This window comes from Trichosurus vulpecula, chromosome 8 (assembly GCF_011100635.1).
Source record: "Trichosurus vulpecula isolate mTriVul1 chromosome 8, mTriVul1.pri, whole genome shotgun sequence".
In the NCBI taxonomy this organism is placed as follows: Eukaryota; Metazoa; Chordata; class Mammalia; order Diprotodontia; family Phalangeridae; genus Trichosurus; species Trichosurus vulpecula.
Genome location: NC_050580.1, coordinates 28930315 through 28958051, shown reverse-complemented (window position 1 = coordinate 28958051; position 27737 = coordinate 28930315). Strand labels below are relative to the sequence as shown.

General features: G+C 36.3%; 1 protein-coding gene across 2 annotated transcripts in view; it reads left to right on the top strand.

The window, feature by feature from the left end:
• CTNNA3 (catenin alpha 3) overlaps positions 1–27737 on the top strand; it is a 1949360-nt gene that overhangs the window by 1861108 nt on the left and 60515 nt on the right. For both annotated transcript variants that reach the window (XM_036734544.1, XM_036734545.1), the window contains exons 16-17: positions 6732–6837; positions 19874–20008. In XM_036734544.1, coding sequence (XP_036590439.1) covers positions 6732–6837; positions 19874–20008 — 241 coding nt within the window. The remainder of the gene's footprint in view (positions 1–6731; positions 6838–19873; positions 20009–27737) is intronic.

The window sequence follows — 27737 nt, the reverse complement described above, 5'->3', positions numbered from 1 at the left end:
GAACAGGCTTCTCCATAATCTCTATAATTTTGGACAAGTCACCTCACTATCTGAGGCCTAAAATTCCTGTTCTGAAGACTGATGGGATATTCTTTAAAATTTCTTCCAGTTCTTACAATCTTTGGGTTCTATGATTATTTGGGTTTCAGGTTTCCTCATCTGTAACATTAGAGGATTTTCACTAGTTATGTTCCAAACCCAGTCTTAGCCCTAATGTGTTATGAATCTAAGACACAGCTTTCTCCTGCAGAACCTCATCAACACTTTTGGCATGGTGTTATCAGTGACTCCATAGTGGAGGGTGACATGTCCTAGATATGCTGTCCTTCTTCTTCCCTATACCATATAGAAAGTCAGTCTTTAAAAAAAATCTACCTTCATTGCACCAGGGACTCATTCTTGTTCATTTTACTCCTATGAATCAATCAATCAAATATTTATAAAGTACCTACCATGTGTCAGGCCCTCTGTTAAACATTAGGAATACAAATACAAAAAGAAAGTCAGTCCCTGTCATCAAGGAACTTGCAGTCTAGTAAGAGAAAACAAAATACTAGCTGAAAAGTGGAAGAGGGGAAGGCCAAGAAAGTTACCCAACAAAAAGCACGTACTGGAAAAACCAGAGAAATCCCAAAGTGGTGCAACCACTGTGATAAAAGACATGTTCTAAACATCTGATGTTTGCTCCTTAGATAGGGGTGTTGAAATTCATGGTTCTATTCTCCAATCAGGGACAGAGGGTAGTGATAAAGTGGATTGCAGCTGCTGGGATGCTCTATAAGAATATTATTCAAATTAATTCAATGTCCACTGAGTCATAGGATAATCTAATAATAGTTTTAGAGATGAAAGGCCCTAGAGATTTTCTATTGAATTTCCTCATTTTCTAGAGGAAGAAACTATGGCCTAGTGAGGCTGAAGTAACCTGCTTTCACACAGACAGTAAGTGGTAAAGCTAATATTTGAACCCAGATCTCAGATTCTTTTTCAACTAATCAATTCTTTGAATGCCTTTTGTTGGAAAATGAAAACTTCATCTTCCATAGCCTGAAAACCTTCAAAATCCATCAATATTCCAGGGCATATCCTTCTTTTTAGATGCATTTTTTATGGTTGGCTTGATGGGGAATCATTTTTAAAATATGCACTTTGTCCAACATTTAACAGGAAACTGGCCAAATAGTGCATTTAATTAAGAACAAAATGTAAAAGATTAATTGTGACCCATCACATTGTATTGTCATCGCTATTTAAGACCCTTTTCTCTCTCTAAAATGTTAGCTTTGCTTCATGGTGAATTTGGTAAATATGTTAGGAGCTAGAAGGAAACTGATGGCTTTGGCTTATCACATTTTTACATGGAAATATATTGACGCAGGGGGAAATGACCCATTATTGTCTTTAGCTGCTGTGTGGAACTACACATCTTCCCAATAACCTTTGTCCATTGTAGTAGACCTTGAAAAATGATGTATTGCCTTCTGAGGGCTTAGGCAGCATTTTTCTAGTTTAACTTTCTCAGGAGATTCATAGAAGTAATGAAAGCTGATGCCTTGCTTAAAACTCTCCACACAGCACTACCTGCTTAATACAGGGAATTTGATTTAAGCTTCTGAAATGAAGTGCTTTTGGGCTCACTTGGAATAAACAAAATCTAGTGATGATTTTTGTACTGCGAAAAGTTGGGATGTAAGTGTCTCACTGGGGGAGTGTGAGGGTCCAGTGTCTACATCATGTCTTTTTAGTAGATGTCCAAGGAAGGCAGCTGGTATGTGTCAGTAGAATTAAAGACTATCTGTATTCTATATTAGCAGGACAAATCTATCTCAGGATTGCTTAAGCACTGTGCTTAGTGCTCCAAGACTTGATTCCATTGAGTATGGGAAGCCCAATGAAAAAGAAAATGTGTCATCAAAATATATCTCTATATAGGCTTTAGACCCCTTACTTGACTTTTTATAGCAAACTGGATATCTCTCCAATGTTTGAAACCTTGGATAAGTAATCTAAACTTCAAAGCACTCCATGGGTTAAGAGCCAATCAAAAAGCATGGCTCACGATTCCTGACCAGCATTTTTACTTTTAAAAGCCAATTAGTGGATGTACCGGTTCAAGCAAAATCCATATCCAAAAAAAAGTGACAAAAGAAAATCACTGCCTTGTACACATGAGGTATGGTGTTCCACAAATTTCCACACCACCAATTGAAGAAGTGATATATGTGCCAAATATGAAAAGTCTACCAGGTGATGCACATTGAATGTGCATGAATACAGAGCAGGCTATAACCTCATTGAATGTCTCCCTTCAAGATGCAGCACAAGCATCAAGTTCCATATGAAGCTTTATCTGATCTCTAGAACTACAATGCCCTCCCTCTCTACTTTGTATCTATTATCTTTACATAATAATCATAATAATGTTTATTATTATTACTAGCATTTATGTAGTGCTTTAAAGTTGCCAAACACTTTACAAATATCATATTATGTGTTCCTCACAACAATCTTGAGAAGAAGGTAGCTATTATGATCTCCCTTTTGCAGTTGAGGGAACAGAGGCAACAGAGGTTAAATGACTTGCCCAGGGTCATACAGCTAGAAACTGTGAGATGTCACATCTCAGGTCTTCCTGACTCCAAAGCCAGTAATCTGCCTGCTGTGCCACCTAGCTCTCCTACGTATTCTGATTGTCCATAAAAATGTACTTGCCTCCCTTATTAGAATATATGTCAATTGTTCCATTTTTCTATATTTGTATCCCTCCCTAGAATATATCCTAGTTCCTGGTAAACATTAGACAGTTAATACACACTTGTCAATTGGTTGATTGACCAGGAGCTACTTATGGAATGAGAACACACAGGGTAAGGGTATAACCAGGGAACCTGACCAAAGAAAAGACAGAAATAGCCTGTGTGAGTACAATGTTTTGCTGAAGGATACCTATGTCAGGAACAGATTTCTGCTAGGGAACAGATAGGGCAAACATACCAGGGTTGATGATCTTCTCTGATAATGCCATCATAGAACTCTATTCTGTTATCATTTGGACATCATGTTTCTGTTATCAGATGTGAAGTTGGCTCTTCTAGGCATCTCTTTCCTGGTCTTTTGGTTGCTTCTGGCTTCACAGTACTCTTTGGGAATAGGTTCTCATCTCATAGTTTTTCAAAGTGACTTGGGTAGTCTCCACGCTTCTATATGGGCATAACTTTTCAGGGCTACATCCTGGTTATCTGAGCTTCTTTCTACTAAGATACAGTGATTATTTTTTTTTTCTTTTCTAAGGCCAATTTGCCAGCCCTTTAGACAATGTTTAGTCTATGAATGTCCGTAGACAAATGAAATTCAAGTTCAGTGTTTTCAGGCTAAGATTAAGAATTTTTAATTCCCATATCTGAAACTGAATTTCATTTAAAAGTCTTAGCTTTCTGGGATATGATTTAGGGTTATAAGTTCTTCAGATATCATTAACCCCTTATAGAATTCTATTCCACCACAACCCATTTCAAGTGAATCTCAAAAAAAAAATAACCAAGAGTATGATGGAGGTTGGGCTATAAAGTTTTGAGGATCTCAAAATTGACTCTCATATACATTTGCACCTGTATATAAGCTAAGCCAAGGAAGCAAGGTCATTATTATTTATCTTGTTAGTCACCTGGGTGTCCAGAAGTTCTGCCTTTATTATGCATATCTTTCTGAAAATTGGGGATATCTGGGAGGTAAAGCATGCCTTTGGTAGATTGCATGTGCCAGCCCCCAAACTATGTAGAAACTTCTCTACAACAGATATTCAGTTGGAGAACCTTCCACATAGACATCAAGCAATATAGAAATGCTCCCTGACTTTTCTCAGAAACAAAAACTCTCTTCATAATTCTCAGACTTTTCTACAGAAGCAAATCCAAGCAGACATTTACATAAATGACCATAGTACTGGGCTATTGACAAGTCTAACTTGTCTAAGGCAATATGGTAGAGGAGACAGAGTCCTTTTTAATCCTCTATCTTTCCTCTTGATGCATATATCCTGGATATTCAGGGTCTCCTCTCTTCATATCCTCCCAAGATCTAAGACACTTCGAAGGAGTCTTACATTACCCATGTTTATAATTTTCCATCTCTTCATCACTCACACTTCTATTTAAGCAAACCCTATTGACCCTATGATAGATTTCTTTATATCATGGGACACCCTGTATTAATGTACCAGCTCCACTAATGTGCCACCTTCTATTTTTTTTCCTTGCTTTCAATCTACCCTCCCCAATCCATCCTCTACATAGTTGTTAAAATAATCTTTGCTAAACATTGCATGGCCATTTGACTCCCCTACTCAAAATTCTTCAATGATTCCCTTATGCCTCTAAGATACAATATGAACTCACCTCAACTTTTTGAATCACTGGTTTGTTTCATGTCAGATCAAATGCCACATTTCAAGAGATAAGAGAACTTCCTCCATCTCCCAGTGAGTGAAGGCTTCTACTCTAGACTTAACGTTCTATATCCTCTGCAAATATCTTCTATGTACCTATAAATTTAATTGATCCTCATTTGAAATTTGAATTTTCCATGAGAGCAAAGATGATTTTCTCCTTTCTTTGCATCTCAAACACACCCCGGTGAGAGCACATAATAAATGGTTAATGACTGACTGAACATGGCATTTAAAGCCTTCAGCACTTGGGCTGCTAGCTCTTGCAAAGGCTAGAGAGCTGGGCTTAGAGTTAGGAAAAAAATCTGTTCTTAAATCTGACCTCAGACACTTACTGTGTGTCCCTTGAGCAAGTCTTTTAACTTCTGTCTGCCTTAGTTTCTTCAACTATAAAATGGGGATGGTAATAGCATCTACCTTTAATGTGAGGATAAATTGAGATAACAATGAAGTGTTTAGCACAGTGCTTGGAACATAGTAAGAGCTTAATAAATACTTGTTTCCTATCTACAGTTCCATTGTTATTTCACATCACGTCCCTTCAAACAGTCTACATTTCATCCAACACTGGTTGACTAGCCATTCCCCGAATTTAATGTGCCATTCCACATTTCTTTTTGCTATGTGCAGGCTGAACTCCAAGTTACCTGAAATCATCTTCTTCCTCATTTCTGAAAATTGTAATCCTTAGTTTATCAGACTCAAAACTTGCAAAATGACCAACCCAAAGCCTTCACTCATTCTCCTTCCAAATAATAAATTAGAGTTTTTCTCTTTCCATACATTATTTTGTATTTCTTTTTGTTTACCCTGTATCTCAGTAGAAGAATGCAATCTTCTTGGTAGTGTGAGGGTCTTATAACCTAGCACAGAGTCTTGCACGTAGAAGATACTAATAAATTCTTACTGGTTTGGATTATTGTTGAATTAAAAAAATCTTGAATGAAAAATGATAATGCAAAGAAGAATAATAATCGACTATGTATAGCAAAGTGATCTGAATATATTTTATGTCTCAACTAATATCAATTCTGCATTTAAGATGGAGACATTCACCTTTATACCCACATGTCTTGCTTAGCATGATTCCTTGAACTTGGTAGTTGCTTTAAAAAAAACTCTGTGTGTGTGTGTGTGTGTGTATGTGTGTGTGTGTGTGTGTGTGTGTGTTCAGTTGAATTGAAATATTGTTGCATTTTCTCCTGGTCATGGAGTTCTTGAAAATTTTCTAATCGATCAAATGTATCTTTGATATCCTCATGTCACTCTTCTGCTCAAGAAACTTCATTGGCTCCTTATCACCTTCAGAATAAAAACAAATAAGCAAAGAAAAAAAAAACACCCTCAGTTTGGCATTTAAAGCTCTTCATAATATAACTTCAACTAGATATTGAAATTAATTATGATCACCTTTAATGTACTTCTCACCCCAGGAAAACCAATATATTTGCTGTTCACCTTACATAATATTCCATCTGCCATTTTCATGCCTTTGCATAGATCATGGCCCTATGTCTGGAATGTTCTCCCTCCTAAATTCCTTTCAAAACTCAGCTAATGGGCCACCTCTTACAAGCAAAAAAAAATTCCCTTCCAATTGTCTCCCCCCTTCATAAGTGTGCCCCCTTTCCAAACTATTTTGTATATATTTAGAATCTCAAGTACATATATATCTAGAGATGGAAATGAAGTCATCATAGATGGAGAAATCGAGACCTGGGTTGGTGAAAGTGGCTTATCCATGGGTATTAGCAATAGGCTCACAGGTCAAATTCAAATGTAGGTCCTCTAACAACAAAGCTTGTATTTTTTTTGTTTTTTACTACTTGTGTGTATATACATTGTTTCCACCCAGTAGATGGAAGCTTCTTGAGGACAGGGACATTTTTTTCTCATTGTATCCTCTAGGTTTAGCATAGTTTTGACATATAAGACACAATTAATAATGTTTGTAGAATTGAATTTAACCAGACAAAAGCATTTATTTCAACTACTATTTGTATCCTAGGGGCACTATGTAAGGTTCTCGGGAAACCAAAACAAATTGGATTAATCCCTGCCGAGACTGAATTATTTCATTACAAATGATGGAACGAAATCTCCTTGTTCCATTTCATCTTCCTGATTATATTTCACAACTTTTTTAATGCATCTACTATGCTAAAAATGTGCTGCCATCAGAATTAGAAGAATGAGTTGCCCGAGGGCTGAGATCAATGATATTTGATGTATGATTTGGTCCTGTGTATCAAGTAAGCCTAACCACTATGCTTTTCTCTATTTCTAGGGGCAGAGGTCCATTGAAGCATACAACTGATGTAATTTATGCAGCTAAAATGATATCCGAATCAGGCTCAAGGATGGATGTCCTTGCCCGGCAGATCGCCAAACAAGTGAGTCCTTTAAGAAATCGGCATGGGAAAATTCCATTCTCTTGCTTTCTGTGATTTGGACATAACTGTTTAAAGCAAAAGTGTTGGCTCCATTACCCAGAAGGCAGACTGCAATCAGACATCTTTGGGGCTATTTTTCTTGGATAAATTAAAACTTTGGCATAGCTGAATATTTCTGAAAAGGTAGATGCTCTTACATAATCACTTTCTGAAAAAATCAATCAATTGGTATTTATTAGGTGGCTACAACACGTAAGACATTGAGCAGCTATGTATTAAGATTACAAAGATAAAAACAAAATAACAAAAAAAAAATTCCTTTCTTCAAGAGTATTATAGCCTGTTGTGGGGAGAGAAGGGGAAATACATACATACATACATACATACATACATACATACATACATATATATATATATATATATATATATATGCATATATATATCTATCTATGTATATATATCTATATCTATGTATATATATATATATATATTAAATGGAATACACTTCCAAATGTAGTAACACAAAAGTAAATATATTATCAAAGACTCTAGTGGATAGGGGTGGGGATCAGAAGGTGGTATTAGAAAAAAAGATTTAAAGGAATGTAGGGAAATGAGTAGTGAGCATGTATGCCAGGTGTTTTCATTTTAATAGCCATCTAAATCTTACTTGTGTTTTAATAATTTTATGGATCAGTTATCTCATTAGGGTGGATATTGCTTCAACTCACTCAGATGGCAGCCCTTTCCAAGGCTTTATATTTTAGGTGATCCTTCATTCTTTTTGAAAATGTCCATAGAGAATTCTGATTTACAGCCTTTGCTATTCCAAACAGTATTTGGGTGATTGATAAGATATCATTAGAATTCATGAAAATGTCTATGTCTACACACAAGCAAAAGACCAAGAGGAATTCATGCAGCTTCCTTTCTTGATCTGTTTCTAAAAATAAATTCTTTATATAATACAGACTGACCTTTGGCAATCTTCTTTTTATGATGTATTTTCCTTACTAAATTCTTAAGCTACATCTTATGAGATTTAAAGAATATCATATTTGAAATTATAATAATAATTATTATTCATAAAACATTAATTCTATTAAAATCATTAATGAATATTAATAAAATAGCTACCACTAATTTCCTAAGATACATACGCTTTGGGTTAATGTGGTGATAATTCCTAATGAAATATATTAGCAATGATTAATATCTAATGCTCATATATCTTATGATGTATTAATAATATCAGATATATCTTTGCATGCTTCCATATCACACTGTCTTTAACTTCATAAATATAGTGATTTTACCACCTCATCAGTACAGTACAAATCAAAACCCACATGTGCTTTCTCATTCTGTGAAATTTTGTCCCAGTTTTCTCATGGAACCTCTACCAATCTTTCTAAAATACTAAAAGCCTTCTTTATCTTATGACAATGTAAGAATGATGGTATTACCCTCAGTTTATTGTTCTGTGATCATTTGCTCTTGGTACATGATCTGCCTACCTCCTTTTCTAACCATGTGCATTTATAATCTCTCAAAATTACATAGCATTTTAAAATCTTAAAGAATACCTTAAATATTTAATATGCATACCCCACCTGCCACTTATTGAATAGAGAAAACCATTAGAGATATGTTTCCCTCTATTTATATCTTCCTTAGTCTCCCCATGGTCATCTGGGTCATCTACAACCATATAACTATATATACATACATATATATATATATATATATATATATATATATATATATATATATACACACACACACACACACATACACACATATATATACATAGGTATGTATATATGTGTATATATGTATATGTGTGTATATATGTATATATATGTATATAAAAGATATATACATATAGATAGATATATAGTGTTACATATAACTATATCATATACACATATAGTTATATATAACTATATAACACAAATATATAGTTATATATAACTATATGTATATGTATGTGTATGTATATATGTGTATGTGTGTATATATACATACACATATACATAATCAAGAGGAGAACATTTGTTTTAAAACAATGGTTTTAGAAATCAAGTGTAAGCTAGATATCATTAAAAAATGCTGATAGATTTTTAAGATTCAATCTAGTCTTTTCTTGTCATTCATTTCAAATCTTGGTCCAACTCACAGTCCATTTGCCCTACCTCTATCCTATGTATATTTCAAGATACTAACTCAGCAGACCAGCCGGCCAATTCCAAGTCATAATGGGGCAGTAGGCATTTCTCATCCATTTTGTTTTTTCTTCTGTTGATTCTTAGGTTGAACTTATTTGATCGAATAGATTTCATTGAGGACACTCTTTAATGTCCTTAGTCTCAATGTAGTCAACCTAATATTGTTCACAAGCAGGAATATTTAGTCAGCAGCATTCCTATTGATGGTGAGCCCTTTTTTCCATTTTGACCTGATAGGTTATAGCTTTAAAACTAGTAGTAAGCATGTTTTTGGGGGCATGCCTTCTCTAATTTTTGGCTTTTTTTAATCAGAGGTTTGTTGAAAAAAAATCTCCATGGCACCTTCTATCAAGAAATCATATGTGATCTTATTTGCATGACAAAGTTTTTGTCAGGTTATATTGACTACTACTATGTCAAATATCTTTTGTTTTTCAACAAATAATAAATCCAGTGTGATTTTATTTTGTTTTCAAATTCTAGTCATTTGTATCACTATATAAAATTCATGTGTACTTGTAAATACTTGGGAAAAGACTGCTTAGTCCTTAAATTTTTCTCAAGGATAATTGACCATTCTTATTTTATTTTTCATCCAGAGTTTATCAGTTCTCTCTCCTGATGTGGATTGCATTTTTTCGTCATGAAACCTTTGGAATTGTCTTGCATTACTTCATTGATCACAGTAGTCAAGTATATCACAGTTGATGCAACATTGCTATTACTGTGGACAATGATCTTTCAGAAGATCATCTTACTATATAGGAATGTAAATAATTTAACTCTTCACGTTTAACTTTTATGGTTCTCTTGAGATGTCTGTTTGAATGTCAAATTTTCTATTTAGTTCTAGTCTTTTCATCAGACATTCTTGGAAGTCTTATATATCATTAAGTATCTATTTTTTACTCCTGAAGGATTATATTAAGTTTTGCTGGATAGGTTATCTTTGGTTGTAATCCTAGCTCCGTTGGCCTCTGGACTATCATATTCCAAGCTCTCTGATCCATTAACATGGGAATTCCTAAATCTTTGTGTAATCTCAACTGTGCCTCCATGATATTTGATTTTTTTTCTTTCTGAGTACATGAAGTATTTTCTCCTTATCCTCATAGCACTGGAATTTAGGTATAGTTTCCTTATAGTTTTCACTCTGGGATCTCTTTCAAGAGGTGATTGGAAGATCCTTTCAATTCCTGCTTTACCCTCTGAAGCTAAGATATTGGAGAAATTTTCCTCAATAATTTCTTGAATGATGATGTCTATGCTCTTTTCTGAGCATAACTTTCAGATAGCCCATTAATTCTTAAATTAGCTCTCCTTGATCTATTTTCCAGGTTAGTTGTTTTTCCAAAAAGATACTTCACATTTTCTACTATTTGTTTAATGCTTTTGATTTTGTTTTATTGTTTCTTGAACTCTCATGGAGTCATTTGCTTCCAGTTGCCGAATTCTAATTTTTAAGGAATTATTTTCTTCATTAAGATTTTGTGCCTCTTTCTCCACTTGGCCTATTCTTCTTTTAAAGGAGGTTATTTCTTCTGTGATTTTTTGTACCTCTTTTATTTTTTTAAATTTTATTTTAGACTCAAACACCAGAACACAAATACCAAATAGAGAGAAGAAACAAAAATCATAAACTTAAATATTGGAACTTAAATACAAAGTAAGAAAAGAAAAAAAAAAACATGCCACATACATAGCAAGATATGAGAGGATTCAAAATGTGTAATGATAAATTTTCATTTCAAGAAAGCCTGTATGATAAGTACTACATGTTGTGTTGAAAGCTATCCATCTTTTCTTGGCTTCCTTGTAAGTTTTCTTTTGTTCTCTGCTGTGCACTTTTTACTTTATTCTTTTTTTTTGCCCTCCCCCCCACCCCAAAGGCTACAATTGATTACAGATATATTACTATATAAATATATACATATACATATATACAAATACATATATGCTTATATAGGTATATACTTTACCGAACCAATTCTACTCCTAGTCTTTTTCTTTTGTTTGCTCATATCTCATTTCCTATCCCTCCTGACTGCTCTACTTTATTTCTACCCACTACCTTGTAATCCTATTACTTATCCTACCCCCTCCAAGGTTCCCTTCCTTGTCCTCCCATTTCCATAAATCTAAACACACTTTTATGCCTCCCTTTAATCTATTCCCTCACCATCCCCTCTAGAGATCCCTCCCTTGTCCTCTTCCCCCTGTCCCTATCACCTTACCATTTTATTTCTTCTGAGTTTTGAAGACTTTTATACTTTTCTAGATATATCTGTATTATTCCCTCTTAAACCCATTCCCAATAAAAGTAGGTTACCAGAACTACCAGCCCTCCTCCCCAATCTAATTCCTCTGTATCGATTCTTTCTCTTGCACTTCATTTGTATTAAATAATTACTCTTTTTAGCTGTTCCTAAGTGGTTTTACTTTTTAAAGTCATATCATACTCAGGCCTATTCCAAACTTTCTTACTAACTACCCAATTACTAATAATCTTAGACATACATTTTACATACATGAAAATTAAATGGTTTATCCTTACTGCATCCCTTATAATCAGTCTGTGGTATGTACCTTATGTTCCTTTTGGCTCTGGTATGTCAAATCTTCTATTAAGTTCAGGTTTGTTTTGTCTTTAACAAAGTCTTAAAAGTCTGACAGATGATCAAATATCCTGTTTTTGTTTTTCATGCATGACTATGCTTAACTTTGCTGGGTATGAAATTTTCAGCCAGAGCCTCAATTCTTTTGCTCTTCAATATATAGTGTTTCAAGACATATGGTGCTTTAGTATCTCTGCTACTAGTATTTGTGTGATTCTAATTGTGGCACTATCATATTTAAGTTTACTTTTTCTTGTTGCTTTTAATATTTTAGTCTTTGAGCTGGGGGTTTTGGAATTTGACTATCATATTCCTAAGAGTTTTCCTCATAGAGCCTCTTTTAAGTGGTGATTAATGATGTTTTTTTCTATTTGTACTCCCCCTCCTCCCTTGTTCTATTGCTTCAGGACAATTTTATTTAATTATTTCTTGTATTATTGTATCAAGGTTTTTTAATTATTATTATCATAGCTTTTAAGTAGTCCAATTATTCTTATATTTTCTCTTCTTTATCTGTTCTCCAGATCAGTTGTTTGTCTTATAAGATTAAGATGTTTCACTTTCTCTTCTATTTTTTTTCATTCTTCATATTTTGTTTAATCAGTTCTTGATCTCTTATAACTTTATTGGCTTTGCCTTACCCAATTCTAATTTTTAAGGTGTCATTTTCTTCCTTAAGATTCTTGATCTCCTTTTCTAATTGGCTGACTTTCTTTTCATAATTTCTTGTTTTTCTTGGACTATTCTTATTTTATTTTAGGTTTCCCTTCATCTCTCTCATTTGATTTTTAAAATCTTCTTTTAAGTTTTTCTATGAAGTCTTTTGGGGTATGTGACCATTTGATGTTACTCTTTGGGGTGGAAGAGGGTTTCTTTGCTTCAGTATCCTCCTCTGATGATGAACCCCATTCATCTCTATTTCCATAATAACTTTCTATGGTTGGATTCTTTTTCCTTTGCCTGTTCATTTTTTTGTTTGTTTTTTGTTTGTTTGTTTGGTTTGGTTTGGTTTGGTTTTATTTGTTTTGTTTTTAGTAATAGCTTAATTTTTGTAATCACCTCTAGCCCTGGTGTATGGGGAATGATGCCTTATGCCTCAGATCTTCAGTTCTCCCCTCTAGCGTAAGCCAAAGCTCCAACTTCCTTTAAGTGCCCACAAGCAGGGGAATTCTCCCCCACTGCTGCTGAATTTACCTGGCGTGTGCTGGTTCCTTCTTGCTCCTGCCACTTACCACAGCACAAGTGGGTCTGGCATTCCTTGTCAGCAGAGATTCCCTAGATCTTCCCCAGATTATACACCTAATTCCCCACATTGTCCTGGGAGTAAAAGTTCCTGTGGCCGGGGCCATGCAGCCTCCCAAAACAACTAACTCCAGGGTTTGTTGCTTATTGTTTGCAGTTTGTTGTTAAGGTGGATCTTAGCCTGGAGGTATTTACTCTTCACAAGACCAAACCTCTTCCTAGGATTTCTCAAATTGTCCCAGGAAGACCCCTGTTATGCCCCTATTCTTATTTATCCCCCCTGAACTTGATTCACCCCAAGGTGCTATTTTATATCTTTTGTGGGGGTAAATCTTGAGAGCTTGGAATTTTATGACCTGCTCTGCCATCTTCCCAGAATCCTCTGAACCTCTTTTACCATTAGGTCAATTATCTTTTTAGGGTGATATTTTCTTCAGTATTTTTGTGCCTCTTTTATCAAGCTGTTAATTCTCTTTTCATAATTCTCTTGCATCACTCTGATGTCTTTTTCTGTTTTTTTTTCTTTTACTACTTTTTCTTTAACTCTTCCAGGAATTCTTGTTGGCCTTGATTAGGATTAGTATTTTTCTTTGAGGCTTTGCTTATAGCTGTTTTCACATTGTTGTCTTTTAAGTTTATGTCTTCGTCTTCCCTGTCACCATAGTAGCTTTTTATGGTTAAGTTGTGTTTTGGGGTATTTTTTTTGGGGGGGAGGGAGTGGAGTGTTTTTATTTGCTCATTTCCCAGCCTATTTCTTGATTTTGAACTTATGTTAAAGGTGAGTTCTGCTCATCTTGGAGTAAGGAGGCATTGTCCCAAGCTTCAGGCTTTTTGAAGCTGCTGCTTTCAGTGGGGCTATTTAAGTTTTTTGTGCTTACAAGGTGGTGTTATCTGCAAGAAGTGTGATCACTGTTTTTCTGATCTACATTCTGGCCTTTACCCAGGAATGGTCTCTGCTCCCCTGCAGCTGTAAGTACTAGCTCTCCTCTTGGATTTGGAACTGTGACCAGATCCTCTGCTTTCCTGCAGCTGCAAGTGCTAGCACTCCTTTCCACCTTGTAACTGCAATCAGAATCCCTGTTTTCTTATTCTAGTCCTCTCTTTACCTTGGACCTGTGACCTCAAACTGCTTACGGGTAGTAGAGTGGCCTATCAGTGCCATCTTCACTGAGTGCTAGCAAAGGATCCCCTGTAATCTCTTTCTGACTAGTTCTCTGACCACTTTACATCCCTGGGCTGAGGGCTTCTCAAGCTACTATTGCTTCCTAGGCTGCCTCTAAGGCCTACTGCTGCTGCTCCTGCTGTGTTCTGAACCTGTGCCTAGCCCAGCATCACAGACCTCTCTTGCTGACCTCCTAATTGTCATAGGTTAAAAAAAAAAGTCTTTCTCTGACCTTTTGTTGTCTCTGCTGCTCTAAAATTTGGTCTGAGCTTTTACTTTAAAGTTGTCTTTTAGAATGGAATGTTGGGAGAGTTCAGCTGGGTCTGGGCCTGTACTGAGCCACCTTAGCCTCCAATAACTGACACTTCTTGTGTTTCCCTGCCTCCATATATTTAATCATTCTATTCCTTATTCCTAAGCCTTCCTAGTCCCCAAATCACTGGTACTTAGTTACTTGCTTGTGAATATGTTGTCTATCCCTTGAAGAGTATAAGTTCCGCAAGTTTAGATGACCGCCTCATTTTTTTTGCTCGGGGGGGGGGGGAAGAAAGGGCAATTGGGGTTAAATGACCTGCCCAAGGTCACACAGCTAGTAAGTGTGTCAAGTGTCTGAGGCTGGATTTGAACTCAGGTCCTCCTGACTCCAGGGCTAGTGCTGTACTCACTGTACCACCTAGCTGCCCCCACTGCCTCACTTCTGTATTTGTTCCCCTCGTACCTAGTACTGTACCTTGCCAACACTATAGATTTAATAAATAATTTTGATGAATTTTTTTAACTGATGAAGCGTCGTATAGTTAAATGAGATTAGGACTTAGAATCAGAAGACACAAGTCAACATTTCAGTTTTGCCACTTAGTGCTATATGATCATGGAAAAGCCCCTTCAACCCTATGGGCCTTAGTTGTAGATTTCAGGTGGTTGACACTGATGACAGCCATGGCCTCTTATAGATCTAATATTCTGAGATTTAGTGAAGCGTAGCAAAGACATCTCGTCATAAGGAAATTTGATTGTAGGGTCAGTTATGTCGTAAATTGACATTATTCAATGTGATATTTAGGTATGATATTTAAGCAACATGCTTATTTTTTTCGGGGCGGAGAACCCTTTACCATTTTGACCTGGAATGTTATAGCTTCAGTAACAGTGGTGAGCATGCCTGTTTGAGGGGCATAGCTTTCTATTTTTTTTCCTTATTTCATGTTTATAATCAAAGGGCTATTTAAAAAAAAAAAAACCTGTTGCCTATCATCACACAGGAAAGTGGTAACTAATAGGCATGGCCTGAACTCCTCACTTCAACCACATCTTATGGAAGACTTCATTGAGAATATTTCCTCCCCCCGCAAGCCACCAGCAGACTAGTTCACCAGGCAGGTCTTCATTAGGTCTGCCAAGAAAAGCATTTCCATATGAATCTCCATACTTTTAGCTATTTCACTTGGTTTGATACTAATATCTTTATCTAAAACATTTCTCTGAGAGGAGAATTTAATTGGTACCTAGTGTTTGTTCTCAGCATCGATGAAGTCACTGTATTACAATGAATGTAGCTTTTGTTCCTATGGATTGAATTCTCCATAAATGGAAAGAAAACAATGGTATCCCTGGCATCCCTGTGGAATGCTGGACCTATACAGGCAGCACCCCCCAGCATACACTTCCTTAAACTTGTCCAGTGATATATGGCATATACAAATTGCTTATTTTTCTTCTTTGCAACTTGGAACATATGATCAACTAATGGCATTTCATTGTTGTTGTTTCCTAGTCCAATAAATCAGAATAGGTTTAAGGCTTAGAGCAGTCTTTGAAATCTTTGAGTCTAGGCTTCTCATCTCTCAAACGAAGAACTGAAGTCCAAGTATGCTAACTTGTCCAAGATCACACCGCTATTAATTTCTCTGACTCCAAATCCAGCCCCCTTTTCATGGCACATTAAATGTCAGTCGATCCAAATTTTAGCTCGACTCTGATACAGATTACAGTAATCTGAGCTCAGAGACCCGGTAGCAGAGCGACATTTAGTTCAAGAAGAGAAGGGCCATAGGGTCATAGGATCAGAGTTCTAGACTTGGAAGGGAACTAAGAGGTAATTCAGTCTAACCCCCTCATTTTGACAGTGAGGGACCTGAGCCCTGTGGAAGGAGAGTGAGTTTCCCAAGGTTACACAAAATCTGAAGCATCAGAGGAAAATTTCAACTCAGTTACCTGGACTGTAGAACTAATATTCTTTCCACTCTGATGCCCCACCTCCACATTCCCTCTTCATTTTACAGTACCGGGCTGTAACCTTCCCATCTCTGGTTTTCTAGTTTTGCCATAGTTCCTGGTGTCCTCTCTTGGAATCCAGTGACCTCACCCACCACCCTAATTATACCATTCCTACTTAGTAGTACTGAGACAGTCTTTTCTTATTCTATCAATGATAAAACCAGCTGACATTCACATCAGTTAAGATAAACATATAAAATATCTTAGCATAAATATATGGCCTGTTAATCTCTTTTTGTCTTGGTTGAATCCTACTTGATAAAGGAGGAATAGACCTTGCTCTTTTCCTTTTTTGGTTCAGGTCTGTTACTAGGCCCCGAAAACCTGAAAAGTATATGTCATAAGATATTTTCATATTCATTTTACAGAATATGATCCTGACTGAGTAGTCAAGTTACTTCCTCAGGGTTATATAGTGAATAGATGGTAATGGTGGTAAGTTTGGAATGAAAATGTTTTATATTAAGCCTCTCCACCACTCAGTGTGTTTCTAGTTCCAAACATTCCAGCACCCCTAACTCTATCAAATCTCTCATTCATTCAGGGTTATCATGTATTTCTGAATTTTAAAAGTTAATTCAATTCAATTAAAGTTGATCTGATTTGATTCATTTCACTCAGAGAATATTATGTATCTATTAGGAAGAAAGAAAGGAAGGAAGGAAGGAAGGAGGAAAAGAAGGAAAGGAGGAAGGAAGGAAGCAAGGAGGGAGGGATAAAGAAATGGAGGTCATAACAAGAAGAAAGGAATGAAGGGATGAAGGAAGGGAAGAAGAAAGAGAAGGAGGAAAGAAGAGATGGCCGCTCTTTGTCTTCCCAGTGTTGGGGAGATGCAATATGGTGTGATAGATACCACGCCAGTCTCAGAACCAGGAAGAATTGTGTTCAAGAACAACCTGTAATAAATAATGGCTGTGTGACCCTGGACAGGTCACCTAACCATTTATTACTTAGGGAACATTTTCAAAAATTTAAATGACAGAGAATGTATCAGGCACCATTGTGGAAAGGTACTTTCTCATTTTGAAGTCCCTATAGCAATGAAATCATAGGCTCATTCCACTATGCCTATCCTGATTTCCACGGCTTAGTTAAATGCCTTAAACATAATATATACATCAAAAATGTTTTGGTTTGTCTACTTGGGAAAGCCTGACATAGTATAAAGACATGTGGATATGGACTCCAAAGGCATTCCTTAGAGCCCTAGGCCATCTAAATACCCTTTAGCTACTTTACTATGTGAGGCCTCAATTTTCTCATCTCTAAAATAGGGATTTGCATCAGATGCTATTTAAGATATCTCAGTATTGAAGAGACCTGACTTAGAACCCTAACGCTAGTATATGCTAGCTATTTGATCTTGCGAAGTCTTTTCTTTTTCCAGAGACTCAGTTTCCTTATTCTTTCTAATAGATATAATCTTACTACCTCACATGGTTTTCTAAGAGGAAAGTGGTTTGTAATCCTTAAAATGCTACAGAGATGTGGCTTGTAAATCCCATCACAAGATGTTCTAAACTGAAAAGGCCTAAATTTTAGCACTGTCACCCCATACTGACATGAGAAAGGAATTCTCCTGTACTTGGAAATGTCTTCCTGAAGTTGGTTCTCCTCCTACTCCCTGGACATTTCCACACTTTCATTTGCTATTTATTCACACTAGAAGTGCTGGCCCTATCAATCTGACCATACAACAGTACTTAAGGACAACCATTTGCTACTCAATCTTGGGCATAGGACATAGTCGTTGTGCAGTTGCCAATGGAAATGCAGAGAGCTCACTCACTGCATTCCACCATGTGATTCCCCTAACTCAGGAAGTGAGAATCAAAGCTGAAGCCCATTGTAACTTTCACTTACAGCCTTCATTTTGCCAGCCTCTCAATATTTAATATTTTCCTAGGACATTGCCAGAGTTCTTTGAAATGGACCATGGAAGAAGAGCATCTATGGTCCAAATTTTACAAAAATGAGCTGATTTACATTACGGATTCATGTTATAATAACTGATTATTTCTTTTGTTTGAAGGGAAGAAAATCAATCTGAAGTACCATACCTCTCTTAATTCTCATTTTCTACTAAATGTTATATTAAACATTAACACAAAACAAAGAAAGAAAAAATTAAAAACAAAACTAATGCTGGTTTGAAGTGAGAAAGAACAGTTAAATTGAGTTTCCATCTGCTTGCCTCTAGTGAATGCCCAGGTGCATATAAAAGTTAAAAAAATCTCCATAATGGAGAACTGAACAGATGTCCTGGTCAGTGAAGTCTTCCACAATAAAGTGGGCTATGATAAGCCAAGCTATCTTATGATATTCCAGTGATTATTTGTCAATGGGTTAATGACAGCATCAAACAGATGACAACATTTGATAATGTTCTGCAAAGGTTGAAAGTTTGTTTTGTAAAACAAAGCTTCGAAGCTTGTCCACTGTTGTTGTTACAGAGATGTCATTTTCATTTTCTACACTACTTGTCATTTAGTCGATGACTTTCAAGGAAAAAGATGGATTTGCAGCCTCAGTATCTCAGTGTTATGAGCTTCAGAGGCCATGTCATTCAACCCATGCCCAAAGAAAAACTCTTTCTACAACATATTCTCACTTTTGTTTGAAGAAACATAGGGTGATAAACAGATATTTGTTTCTTTATCATAAACACATGGAAAACCTGGATTTAGAACACAAAATATTTGGAGAATGTTAATCTCTCAGAGAGGTTTTGCAGTTGGAAATGGATAGAAATCTTATAAGAGGGGCAGACATGGGAGGGTTATTTCTTACTAGCTGGAGAGAATGACTATATTGATGAAAAGACATGGAAGACATGGTTCATTTTTCTTCTAAAACACTCTATGCTGTTTATTTCATTGGCCATTTCTTCATCCAAAGCAGCTGAGACAGAAATGAGTTTATTTACCTAAAGTGTTCAAGTATGTTTTATTTAAAAAAAATAATAATAATGCAGGATGATTATTGTTTTTAAAATGTAAAATGTAAAAATGCAAAAGTAAACAGGGTAAAAATGCCCCTGATTAGTCATAAAAAAGAAGACTATGGATTTCAAAAGAATTTCAGATTTTTCTGATTTTAAACCTAGAGACCAAAAAATTATATTTTAAATATAAGTATACACACATATGTATATATGTATGCTTATTTATTTGGTCATAAAAATTGTTTTTGGTGACAGACATGCAAAGCATTTATTAAGCACTTACTATTTGCCAAGAAACTTGGCTTCCATGTCCCTTCCTAGCTGTTGTCTTCCATTATCAAAATGTAAATTCTTTGAGGTCATGGACTGTCCATCTTGGTTGTATTTGAATCTGTTAGCTTTAGTACAATCTTCTTGACATATAGGAAATACATAATAAATGTTTTACATACATACCTATTTTGGAAAATAAACAACAGGGGCATACTGTTTACATGCATTGCCACTACTTATACACTTACATATTTAAAATTATTCTCCTTTTCTATTCCATTTTAATTTATTTTAGTGCCCTGACCCATCCTGCAAGCAAGATTTATTGGCTTATCTGGAACAGATCAAATTCTATTCCCACCAGCTCAAAATATGTAGTCAGGTGAAAGCTGAAATCCAGAATTTGGGAGGAGAGCTCATCATGTCTGCTGTAAGTATGAACTACAATTTTCTACTGAGAGTTTTATGGGTTAACATCCTAGGTTCCAAACTATTTGTTTTTCCTGTTGCCAATATCATTACCATCAGCATCATCAGAAATATATATCTCTTAAGCACCTACTATGTGCCAGGCACTGTGATAATCCCTGGAGATACACAAGGAAGCAAAAGAGAATCCCTGTCCTTAAGAATCTCCAAATATAATGGCAGAAACATGTTATACAAATAGAAAGAAAGCATGTATAAGTAGGAAATAATTAACAGAGACAAGGCACTAGAATTGAAAGGGGTTAGGAGAGGCTTCCTGTAAAAAAAATGGAATTCTAATTGGACATTAAAAGAAGTGATTGAAGTCTGTAGATGGAGTTGAAGCCATTGAGCTTTCCCAGCATGGGGGTCAGCCAGAGAAAATGCCCTAAGTGAAAAGGGGAGTGTCTTATTTGTGGAACTATAAAGCCAGTGTCAATGGATCCAATTATATGTTTTGAGGAGTAGGGTGTAAGAAGATTGGAAAGTTAAGACTGGATTAGATTATGAAGAGTTTTGAATAACAAACAGAGGATTATGTATTTGGTCTTAGAGGTGATAGAAATGCACAGGAGTTTGAGTGTGTGGGATGGGGGGTAGAAAGGGTGACTTAGTTGTTTCTGAACTTTAGGAATATCACTTTGGTAGCTGAATAGAGAATGGACTGGAGTGGGGAGAGACTTGAGGCAGAATGTCATTGGCTAGAAAATGCCTATAATGACTAGATAGGATTAATATTCCTTCATTAATGGCCTAGCACATAAAAACTCAAATAAAAAGTCTAAAAAGAAACTGAAACTCCATATTTCTTAAAAAAGAAATATGAGCAGGTATGACTTTTTTGTACCAAATTTGATCATTTTTTTAGAATCTCAATCATGCAACAACTGGATGGCAATTGAACAGCTGGCAGTTGAACAGCTGGATGGAATATTGAATTTTATTTCTAATTTTTGATTTAGAATGAATACAGAAAGAATTTTCATATTATTCATTTTAAAATTATTTAAAATTTTAAAATTGTTAACAGATACAAATTCTCCTATTTCCATTTTTATAACATGAAACATTAACCTATGGAGTATTATTTCCACATATGAATTTAGGCATTCCTCCTCCTCTTCCTAGCATTAATAAGAGAGCATTTTCTGGGTTGAGGTATAGACATAAACTAATGTGTCCTATTTCAAGAAATTTCAGTGACTTTTCAAGGAAGATGAGCTAAATTTGTAAACTACCTTCAGGAGTAAGAAGCTCTTAAATTTTCCTTGATATTTTCCTTTCATTACAAATACTGAGAGACAAAAGACAGAGACATATAGAGACAGAAAGGCAGAGGTGAAAAGAAAAGAGAAAGAGGTTTACCTCAGTATATCCCTTTCAGTGTCTTGCAGTTTCTATCACATAGAAGGAGTTGAGTGTTTTTGTTTTGTTTTTATTATTATCATTATTAATCCTTATTAATGTAAGTCATTTAACCCTGTTTACCTCAGTTTCTTCATATGTAAAATGAGCTGGAGAAGGAAATGGCAAATCACTCCAGTATCTTCATGACCCCATTTGGGATTTTCTTGGCAAAAATACTGAAATGGTTTGCTTTTTCCTTCTTCAGGGTCACACAGCTAGTAAGTATCTGATGCCAGATTTGAACTCATGAAGATGCATCTTTCTGACTCCAGCTCCAACACTATAGCCAACGTGCCACCTAGCTGCCCCAGGTCCTTCCCTGATACCAAAAAGTACTCCCCTCCCTATTTCCTCACCTCCTTTACCCTGTGGGGTGATTATTAGTAAGAGAAAAGAGGAAATAATATAAGAATATGACAAGAAAAGTATTAAAGAATATAACAGAGGGGTTGTTAATCTATTTCTTTACATTTATATTTTTTTTTTAGTTTCAGTCCCCTAATTGGGTGTCAGAGAACAAGGATTAAAAGATAACTAGGCTATAAATAGGTAATCCCTACTTATATTATCAGGTCAACCCTACTATTGCTGATAGCCATGAGTTCAGTGTTTGAAACCAGTGGGTGGGGGAGGGGGAAGAATGCATGCCAAGAATAATGAGTTAGGGAAGTAAATGGGGTTTTCTATTATAACCTATCCATACAAATGCCAAAAGGACACTCTTTCAATTATTTTAAATGGACCTTACCTATTAGAATAAAAATTACCCTTTTCCCACAGGCATTATTTGGAGGTCAGCAGTTTTACTATGATATTCAAAAGTGATTAATCACTTAATTGCTATATTCTGTGCATTTTACTTAATGTCTTTCACTGTATAGTTTCACAAGGAGGCAGGTGTGCCAAAGCCACAATTTGTTAAATTGGATAAATAAATATGGCGGATCAGTTGGCAGGGTGAAAAAAATCAGCAAAATGGCAAATCTACCAAGCAGCTGTAATCCTGCTTAAAACTCAACAGAAAATCACGGATGGACTCAAGTACTTAGGAAATTGGCTAAATACAGACTCACATAGCAGGTTAATGTACTTATCCATCTTAAAGGAATACAGGATTGAGAGAATCAACTTCTAAAACATTTCACAACCATTTGGAAGAGTCATTTGTCAAAAGTCAGGCCTAGAGTAACATACGTACATACACACACACACACACACACACACACACACGCACGCACACACACCTCACACACTTAAACATACCAACAATAACAATAGATTGTGTTTCCATAACACTGTGAGTTTTGTAATATATTTCACACGTATTGCCATATTTTAATCTTACCTTATCGTAGGCACTGTTGCTTCTCACATTTTACAGGCAGGAAAAATTTGAGATAGAGATAGGTCATGTATGACTGGCCCATGGTCACACAGCTAGTAAGTATCTGAAGTCATATTTGAACTTGGGTCTTCCTGACTCCATGTCTTTGATTCTAACCATTATGCTGTCTCCCCTTTCCCCATTCACCAGTGTTAGTAGTTAGGACATCACTCTATATGACATCGGTAATGAAGCTTCTGGGAAAGAAATGCAGAACAATTATTTGTGTGTGTATGTGTGGGTATATGTGTGTGTGTATGCATTTGTAATAGCGTTTGTGATCAGATTATACAAGGCTTGAAAATGAAATGTCTAGAGGAGAATGTTAACTGATCTATCATACTCTTTGATATTGATGTGATGTCAAAGTAAATAATTATTCATTAATATCTCCTTAACAAGAAGGTGATTTCTTTTAATCCGTTAAAATCATATTAGAATCCTTGAAAGATATAATGAGACATGTTTATCAAATTTAAACAAATGACAAAGTTGTGTACTAACAACAGTGACTAAAAACAGAGTTGAGCCAAGGTCATCGCAGCTGTCAAATTGTCATGTCATACAGGGTGTACAGCCCAGAGTTTGAATCACATGTAGGTGATGGGGTCCTGTGAACATTCCTACTTGTAGATTACCCAGTTCCAATTAAATACAATTCTCAAATACCACAGATATACCAAATACCAGACATATCAAAATGAGATTCAACATGATTTAGAAGAGTAAAGTGTTAATTTCCACATAGGAAGTAAAAAAAAAAAATAAATGTCATTGAGTCATTTCACTCACATCCAACTTTTAAAGACCCCTTTTGGGATTTTCTTGGCAAAGATACTGGAGTGGTTAGTGCTTTCCTTCTCCAGTTCATTTCACAGAAGAGGAAAAACTAAGGCAATCAGGGTTAAGTGACTTGCTCAGGGTCATATAGCTAGTAAGTGTCTGAGGCCAGATTTGAATTCATGAAGAGTTCAGAGTTCAAAGGAAAAATAAAATAAAATTAAGACAGGTCCAAACTTGATTCAAAAATCTATAGAGCTCATCAATCTATCTCACTGTTTGTTGTGTTTGCTTGCATCTCTTAGCTATGCCATCTATCCCTCCATTCTTCTATTTACATAACATTTATCTAATCCATTTATGACAGCATACCTCAGAAAAGGTAGACTCAGAGTTGGGAAGACTTATGTTCAATTTTCAACTCTTTGTCATGCCAGCTCTGTGACTCTGGACAATCCACTTAGCCTCTCCATGGTCTGGGCACCTCTGGAAGCCAAAAAAAATAATAATAAATTATAGAATAGGTACCAAAAGGAATTGGCAAAAGTTGTTCTTCACAAGGACACCCCTAAACAAATGAAATCACTGGACTTTTAAAATTTCATTTTTGTACCCCTTTCCAAAAAAAAAGATTTCTGTAACTCTTTTAATCATACATCCTTTCTTTCTGTTTACTCTAGAAAGATTCTCTGATTCATCACCCCTACGATCGTCTATTCTGTCTCTTATCTCTTTATTTTCTTCATGCAATCAAAGCTTCCAAATTATCCATTCTAGGCTCTCTCCTCTAAGTATTTTCTGCTACTGTTGTGTAGGACTTATTCCATGGATTTCCTTTTTCAATTGGGCCTCATGCCCAGAATAATGCCAATTATTGCAGATGTTAGAGAGGACACTGCCCCATGATGGGCCCCCTCTCCCACCAATATATGCCCACCCCTCTTTACTCCTCCCCCACACATTTCCCTTGAAATCTCCTTGTGTCTGTGTTTTCCCACTTCTCTGGGTGCCAGTTGCCCCAAACGGTTCCATCTCTCTGCCTCTCAGGTGCTTTTTAAGCACCAATCCCCCATGTATCAACCAGCATAAGATCCACCCCTCCCTTCACTCACCATCTCCTTTCCTCTATAAGAACATTTATCAATGGCACTCCCTCCCACCTCCAAAGAAAGGCCTTCTTCCCTCATCCCTCTTTTCCATCTTTCCCACCTCCTCCTTGCCTACTCTCCTATATGATCTTCTCTTTCAGAGGCCACAGAAATCAATTTCCCTTTAGTTATGGCTTTTGATTTGATCTTAGAGTATCTCACTCCTCCCTAGCTTCCTATTGGCTTCCACCTTTATGTGTACCCTTCCATGTTTTAATGTAGTCTCACAAAATCAGCATCGACTCACCTTTAGACAGGTGCTGCCAGGTTTTATCCATAATATCCCTTGTTCACTTCTTCACTGTTACTTAAATTTATTGCTCTCTCTTGTCACTCTGTTGATGCTGCTGTCCTTGCCTACTACATTTATTTGTTCCTTCTGAATTTCTGTAATTTGTGGTGTATGAGAAGCAAGCAATCGCTTCATGTCTAGTTTTTTTTGTGTTCAATATTTCCAACTCTTTTTTACTATTGAATGCCCATCCTTTGTTCTGTATCACCTGGGCTGCATCCTGAGCACCAGTGCTCTTTGGAGCACATGATTCCATTCCCACCACTTTTTTTCTAGTGGTTAAAGAATAGTCTTGTATTACTTGGATAACCTTTCCTTTTATTTGAAAGTCTTTCTTCTTATGGGGATAGTTGGGTTGTGCAGGGGATAGGGAATGAGGCTTAGAGTCAAGAAGACATGAATTCAAATCCAGCCTCAGACAATTACTGTGTGGCAAATCACTTAAACCCTGTTGGGCTGAGTTTCGTCATCTGTAAAGTGAGGATAATAACAGCACCAACCTACCAGCGTTGTTGTGAAGAACCAATGACATAATAATTGTAAAGTGCTTAGCATGGTGCCTAGCATGTAGCAAATGCTATAAACATGTAAACTGTTATTAATGTTATTATTACTTGGAAAACTTGTTTCTGAATCTGTTTATTAAGTTTAACTACTGTGTGTCTTAGAGTCTGCAGCCTCATGTATTTTTTTTCCCTTGGAGGAGATCTATGTGATTTTTCAATTGTAATTTAATTTTCTATGTTCAGATGTCCTGGACAGCATTATTATTTTCTTCATTATGGTTTTAAGTTCTTTCGGCTTGTCATGTGTTTCTGGGAGATCTATGATCCTTAGGTCACTTCTATGAATCATGTCTTTAAGTTCTGTATCCTTTGCTTGAAATGGTGTATTTTTCTTTTAATTTTTTTTAATTCTTCTAGATTTTCCTTCACTTCTATGTATGTACATTCCCAATCTATTGTTCTCTCTTTCGTTTCTTTGGTGAGGCTTACCAATGCAGATTCAAGTTTTTCTGTTCAGCTCATTATTTTTATTGTGCAAAACAAAAATTTTTCTTTCATAATTCTCATTTCTTTTTTAAACCACTGAGAAACATCATGTCATATTTATTTCCATGTTGTCCTCAACTTCCACTAGGTCCTCTGTCTCATCAATGTTGGATCATTTTCCTTCATTTTGTAGTATTTATTTATAGTTGCCTAGACTTGTTTACTAGATTTGCAGGCCTTATTCCTTTCTGTTGTTAATGTTTGTTTGTTTTTCCTCACTGATTATTCTCTTTGTCTTCAAGGTCTTTGAGTTTTCTTGTTCCTGAAATCTTTGGCACTTTCAGGCTTTTTTTCCCCTCTTATTTTCCTTATTAATCACTTCCTGACTCCTTTCCCTCTTATTATGTTTTCTTTAGGGGCTAGATCTGAAAGCATCTTAGCCTCCTCCCACACTGGGTAATTCATGACTCACCAGCCCAGGCCTCTGCCCCAAACTTTCTTTTGGGTGGTCCAAACTGGCCCCAGCTGGGTGCCTTGTTCTTTCCCTTGGGCTCGGTGGAGTGTTGCACTGTCTCCCATATGTGGTGTCAGGATCATGGTGACCTATCCCACTCCCTCTGTTCCTTAGTTCTTTGGTCCAGACCCAGAACCATTTGTTTTAAAAGCTTGTTTCTTTGTTGCTGTTACTGTTTTTTACTGGTACCAGCAATTCAGAGCTTTGCTGTGCTAGTGTTCCAGAAGCTAGATTCCATAGCCTGAAGCAAAGGCTTCACAGCCCAGGAAAGTGGGAAGGATGAGTGGAGATCTAGGGGTGTGTTTTCACCTGTCCCTGTGTCAAGTCCTTGGGCTTGCTAATGCAACCTTGCTGCTGGTAGCATAGGAGGTGGGGGATTGATGTTGAGTGAGCATCAGTTTCTGTTTTGTTTTCGAAAACTTTCTTTTGGATTCTGGATGTCCCAGACCATGAGACTCTTGAAGTTGTTTTTATCTTTGCTGCATAATTTCTGTTTTGGAGAGGTCTGTGAGGTCATGGGAAGTGGGAGGGAGAGGTATGTTCAATCTGCCATTTGTTGGTCACATGACTAGAACTACTGATATGTTTAAAAATAAAAACTTCCTCTATGTCTAAGTATATCTGCATGTATCTTTGCAGACACAGTAAATGAACAATAAGTTCATTCCAGAACTGAACAGGAGTAGGACAGCTGGTAGGATTTCCTTTGGGAATTTGCACAATGTTTTTACGAACTCCAAGTCCCTCCTTAAACCAAGAAAAGGCACATATTTTATCACCTATATCCTTGCAGTGATTCTGTGGGCCTGTGAGTCATAGAATGCTGTACTCTCTTAAGAAATGAAGTCAGAAATCATCCAAAGGGCAATGGGAAGGGGGTTGTTGGGTGTGAACAAACAGCAACACATTATGAGTGAAACACATTCCAGGAGATAGGAGTAAAAGATGTCAGCAGGGCCATAAATGCTTTTTTTATTTTCTGTAAGAACAAGTCATCTAGTGAGAGTGAGGAATAGCTGATGGACAGCCTACATTACCAAGACAAGATAATGGGCATATTCTTTGGGGGACAAAGAAGAATATATTTTTCATATACTAGAAGCAATGGTCAGAGTAGGCTATAGGCTCATCACGTTATAAACCTACAGGTTTGAGAGAACTTAGAGACCATTTA